This window comes from Podarcis cretensis (assembly GCF_951804945.1).
Source record: "Podarcis cretensis genome assembly, chromosome: 1".
Lineage (NCBI taxonomy): Eukaryota > Metazoa > Chordata > Lepidosauria > Squamata > Lacertidae > Podarcis > Podarcis cretensis.
The window spans coordinates 106,448,586-106,454,585 of NC_137170.1; the positions used below are offsets into that span (position 1 = coordinate 106,448,586).

At 44.8% G+C, this 6,000-nt stretch overlaps 1 protein-coding gene and 1 long non-coding RNA gene across 3 annotated transcripts in view; one reads left to right on the forward strand and one right to left on the reverse strand.

Moving 5' to 3' along the window:
- STAM2 (signal transducing adaptor molecule 2) overlaps positions 1-3,061 on the reverse strand; it is a 25,855-nt gene extending 22,794 nt beyond the window's left edge. For both annotated transcript variants that reach the window (XM_079993836.1, XM_079993835.1), the window contains exon 1: positions 2,926-3,061. In XM_079993836.1, the coding sequence (XP_079849962.1) occupies positions 2,926-2,965 (40 nt within the window). In that variant the 5' untranslated portion in view covers positions 2,966-3,061. The remainder of the gene's footprint in view (positions 1-2,925) is intronic.
- Positions 2,896-5,597, forward strand: LOC307226406. Its single transcript, XR_013843377.1, has 3 exons — positions 2,896-3,035; positions 3,292-3,409; positions 3,646-5,597. It is a non-coding gene; the product is annotated as an uncharacterized lncRNA (long non-coding RNA).
- The last annotated feature ends 403 nt before the right edge of the window (positions 5,598-6,000 follow it).

The window sequence follows — 6,000 nt, forward strand, 5'->3', positions numbered from 1 at the left end:
ATCAACTCAGTGTGTATGCAATCAGACTTCATGAAAAAGAGCTGCTTAGCCTAAAGCAAAGGTTGTTGAACCATGTATATTTTTCTGTAAGGACATAGGAACCAACAGGGTCCTATCATCTGACATGAAAGGTTGGCAGGTTTCCAGATTGCTCTATTATATGCATATAAAGCAATCTCTGTATAACAGAAAAGGAATGGATCATAAGAGAATACTTTCCCCCAACTACAGTACATTACTATCTTTTCCACTCTCATGGTGTTTTATGAAGAGCGAGCAAATCACTTAACTTTTTTGTTTGATGTAACTGGTGTATGCTTTTAATAATGTTGACTGAAGAAGAGCTTATGCCAGAAATCAAAGTCCATCTGCGTTCAACTCCCTACATATTAGCCTTATGCTAGGAAGCTCAACAGCTGAACCTCTAGCAGAAGAGAGCACTGTCATCCATGTATTTTGGCTCCCCACATTTTCTAAGAGTATCTGAATTACCATCTACAATAGACTATTAAGATATCCAATTCCTCTGTGATTTTTAAAGAACCCCTTAGATCTAAAAAAATAATTGTCAAAAACAATAAACTTCAGTACAGTGCACGCATACATGTGCAGGGAAGCTACAGAAAGGATTCAAGATTATTTTCCTGCCTTACACATTTTTGTTGATATAGTGGTTTCAGAAACACACAATTTAAAATCCCATTGCAGATACTACTAGAGAATGTGGGAAGCAATGCTCCCCCCCCCTTTTAGGCCTAAGTTTGAAAGACACACAGAGGTTAATGCCACTAATTTCACAACTTTTACAGCACAAGACAGCTTGTAAAAAAGGTGCCTGTTCTCAGGTTTCAAAATATCCACCAACAAGGAATGACAAAAGCAAGCAGCTGACCACAGTTGATGTCACTGTAAATGAGGAGAAAAGTGTCCTGTCATGTCTGTTGATATATGGTCTGTTGACTAATAAACTCCAGGTGTAGTGTTCCTTCCTGATAGGTTGAGCTTTTAATCATGGCATCCAAATTATTACCAAGACCACTAACAATATTTATTTAAGATGCAAAACACATTTCTTTGACAGAGTGAGAGACAGTAGTACAGTGAAAGTACAGGAAGGCACAAGGTTAAGATTAAATCTCTAGAAGTCTGTTTTTGAATAATTTAACTGTACCTTCACACAGAAGGCAAATGAGTGCAAGGAGCCTGGCCTCAATACTTCCAGAAGTTTTGGTACAAGCATATCTGTTCTTGCAATGTCTAGGTTGTCAAACCAAGGTCAGCCATGCAAGACTCCCTGCCTATTTCCCCAGTCCCCTACTCCCGGTTATCTGAACAGTTATGTCAATATGATATATTGGGAGAAGGAACTGCATGAGAAACTGCCACATATCTCTGTCTCCAGCACCATTATGGCCTGAATGCTTATGAACGAAGCAATCCAGTAGTTTAACTGCTGGAACTACCTGCCAGGTTAAAACCCTTGTTCGTCTTAGGATTTCAGCAAGCTATTAGTTCTCAGTTCCAGTCTTGCACCTGGGTGGTGGCGATGGACAGTGTTAGAAACAGAGATATGAAAGCTAAGAGCTAAACAGCACCTTGAACCTGGGTTATGGGCGCAACAACAGAATGTCTTGGCATGATTTTTTGTAACAAGACTACAAAGCTGAAAATGAATGAACTGCAGCTAAAATATTACATTTATTTTTAGGTCTAGTCCTTCCCCAGCCTACCTCACCAATATTCTTAAAAGGGTCTCTTCTCCAGTTTTCGGAGAGTTGCTGGAAGTGGGGAGGCAGAAAAAGGTCCTCCTTTCCTTCCACTCTACAGTTTTAATCTGATATCTTAGGCGCAAAGTTCAGAAACTGCTGGCACTCATGAAATTCCCAGTCCCAAAAACGCACCTAGAACAATGGGTGATGGGGGGGGGCGACTTTTGCCCTTACAGTGGTACCTCAGGTTAAGGACTTAATTCTTTCCGGAGGTCCATACTTAACCTGAAACTGCTCTTAACCTGAAGCACCATTTTAGCTAATGGGGCCTCCTGCTGCCGTCGTGCTGCCAGAGCACGATTTCTGTTCTCATCCTGAAGCAAAGTTCTTAACCTGAAGCACAATTTCTGGGTTAGCGGAGTCTATAATCTGAAGCATATGTAACCTGAAGCGTATGTAACCTGAGGTACAACTGTGTTCCGCTAGGTAGCTCACAGCCAACGAGATATTTAATAGAAGGAGCACCAGCTCTGGGGAATAAAGGAACGCAATTCCTCTATGTATCTAAGAAACGGGCCAAACAACTCTCTAACGCAGGGAAGAGGAATAACTTCACCGCAGCTTTGGGCGCCTGCGGACATTCGCAACCCCCACCAAACCCTCTTATATTTAAGTGGTGCCCGCTTCCACCCTGGCATCGATCCCCAACATTAGACGCCCCTCTTATTCGCCTGCCCCAGACTGAAACCTCAACGCAACAAAAACTTCCCGAAAGGTCTCTAGCGGCTTCCTTTAGTGTTTGTAACCCAAAACAATTGTGGGGGCGGCGGGGGGTGGAGAGGAAAGGAATGAGGGAGCCCACGGTCGCGCCCCTCGGCCTTGATCCATACGAGAACCCCCCACCTCCACCCCGGGGACCCCCCACCCAGGAAGCGCTGCTGCAACGTCGTCCCCAGGAGCGAACAGGAACTGCCGGTTGTGTCACCGGGCCTCTTGCCCAAGAGAGCCTCCCGGGAAACAGGGATCGCCGGGTTCAATCCTCCCTTCTCCCTCCCGGCCCCGCCCCGGGGTCAGCTGCCTCGGCGCGGCGCCCTGGAGCCCCGGCCCCTCTTTCCCGTGGACACCTGGGCTGCCTGCTGAAGCCCGGCGACCCCTCGCGACCCCGTTTTCCCAGGAGGAGGGGGGTGGGCGGCAGATCCCACCCGCCGGGACTCACCCACATCCTGCTCGAAGGGGTTGGAGGCGAAGAGAGGCATGGTGGCTATTATAATAATGGCGGCGAACGGCGAACCCTCCGGGGCGCTCGGGCCCGGCTGCTGCCCCCAGGTAAGGAAGCGACTCGGTGCGCAGCTACCCCGTCTCAGCACAGCTCCGCCCCGCCCTCGGCTCCCTTTCCGCTCTACTTCCTGTTCCGCCCGTTCCGTAAGGACCCCACCTCGCCTCCGTCTCCGCCCCCCCCCCCCAGTTTGCTGTTCGTCTACACAATCGCCTGAGTTATCCTGGCGCGGGAAGGAAGGCGAGAGGGCCGATACATAAGGGCTGAGAAAGGGAATTTAGGCATGGGCTCTTTTGAATCCCGCAGGTTTATCCCGACGTCGCCGTTTCCGAAGGGAGGAGACGAAGAGGGGAAGGAACGGGCAGGCGGTTCGTTGGGCACCCTGCGGCGGTTGGTCCTTGAACAGAAGACCCATCAAGCAGAGGTAGGGAGTGTGGGGGGGGGGGGAATGGAAGAGTCGCGCGCACCTGGCAATTCCAATGCAAAATGTAGAGGGGGCTTCAACCATAGAGGTGAGAAGTGGCAGAGCGACTTCTAGGGGAAGAGGGCAGGAGGCAGAAGCTTGGCAGAGAAAGCAATGGCGCTTTCGGGAATTGTGGCGCCAGCCCTGTGCTGCACGTTCGCTTGGCATTAAGGCTGCTTTTTTACTTGACTTCGCAGCAGGTGCGGTTGGAATCTGTGGCATCTGCTTCCGTGTGAACGTGGCACATTTCGCAGAGTTCAGATGGACATCAGTGGGATCAGTGCAGACTGCAGACCCTCCAAGTGTCTCTATTTTCCAGGGACGGTCCCAAATTTACAGCAGCCGTCCCGGTTTCTTATTTGATCCCTATTGTCATTGGAGAAATGTTGGAGGGTATTGAATTAACTGTATGCGAAACTCGAACAAAGGAAATAAGTAACTATATAACTTTTAAGAAGACATCTGAAGGCAGCCTTGTATAAGGAACTTTTTAAGTGTTTCATGTTTTATTATGTTTTTACATATGTTGGCAGCCACCCAGATGGGCTGAGGCTACCCAGTCAGATGGGTAGAGTGTAAAAAGTAAAATTTTTATTATTACTATGGAATAGGACATCCCTATTTTGATCAAGAGAAAGTTCATAGTTCATATGTTCTGCTTCAAACTTTTTTGTTCCGGCAAGCCTGCCAAGAAATGTAATTTTAACATGCACTTTTGTTCTTAAAGTCTGCTTTTTTATTTATATTCTTATTTATTACCCATTTTTTATTTATGCTAGTATTTATAGCCCACCCATCACATAAAATATCAGTAGGCTGTACAAAAAAATTTACAAGCACAATGAAAACAATACAGAATGATCATAAAAATGACTGGCTTATCTTTAAAAAGTGTAAACAACTGAATAGGGTTGTTGACACAAGAAACAGTCTTCAAAGAAGTACCTGTAAGTTGTCAGTGAGAATACCAGCTGAATCTAAAAGCTGAATCTTAGCTGGAAAAGTCTTCGACAGCATGGGACCGATGACATTAAATGTCCAACCTCAGGTTGAAACTAGTTGGGCTTCTGAAACACAAGGGGCAACTAATGACACTCCTCCAGATGATCTCAGAGATAATTCTGATAATTTTATTATGCCTACTCTTTTAAAGTCTATTTTTATTTGCCCCCCCCCACTCCAGCCTCACGGATCGGTTTGATAGAACCTCCAAAGCTGCAAAAAGGAAAGAAAGGAGAGACTGTTCCATCTGGCAACCCCAAATATTTCCCATGTCGGATTGATTGCCTTAGCACAATGTTGAATTCCACCCACTGCTATTTTTAATGAATGCTTTATACCATTTCATATGCATTTATAGTAGTGCATAAATCTTGCTAAGCTTTATATAGTTTCATTTCACAGATCCAAGAACATGCATTCATAGCCATGCATCCATTTCTGGAGAGGGCTTGGCTATGAGCTTAAATGTAATACCTGTGAGAACATGATACCTAACCGTATGGGAAAGCGGGCGGGCATGTCTAAGAATCCCAATGATTTTCTGAATCATCTAGAGAGGACTTTGATCCAAACCCAAACATGTTTAATGTTACAGCTTTCAGCTTAAGCCCTGCTGTGAAGGTTTGACAGAGCTACAGGATTTGCAGAAGTATTACTGGAGTCTATGTCAACAAAAGTTTGATTACTTGTCTCTAACTAGCAGGCTTATTCACTCAACAGCCAGTTACAGAGCTAGTTGTCCTGCATCTTGTTACACGCACTTAACATGTGGTAAATAAGCAACACAAATCATGAATCTGCTTGGGCATGGAATCAGCTATGGCAAAGGAGAAGAAAACTGTTCATGGAAAGAAAATATTGGCTACACAGGGCACTTTTTCTGCCCAAGAGTCGCTGATGAAAATGACAACTGTACCAGCAAGGGCAGCAGTATTCACTTCCACCTTAGTGAATTCCTGGGCTTTAGATCCAGTAATGGTATTTTAAAAATTATATTATGCCCTTTAACTTTAATAAATAGTGCTGTTGGCACCCAGTTTATTAAAAACATCCATCCTTATTTCTTTGACTTGTTAGTCTCTCTGCACAAAAATGTGTTCATTGTCATTTCTGTATTTCAGATTCCAATAAAATTACATTTGTTTGAGTGACATCTCTTATGTTTGTTTGTATTCCTCATAGGACTTGCTCAGCAAATTTCGTGGTGGTTTTAATTATCAAACCTCTCCTTTCTGGCAAGAAAATCCCTGTTTGATTGGTTGTCCTTGGCAGGATATTTTTCCCTGAAGGAGAAATGGTCCTTCAGGACCTGGGGAATGTTGTATTGGCTGCCATCTTGAATTCTGTTCAGATCCCCACTGTTCATTGCTTGGGTAGAGGAAAAAATCAAATTCAGCATGTCACAATAAAATTCCATCTTCAAAACATTCTACTCAAACGGTCTACTTGATCATTCTTTGTTTTGACTCTGTCCAAACATGCTGTGCATCCCTTACATTATGGGCTTTGTAGAAATTAAGTTCCAGCAGCAACAGAGGACATGACAACGA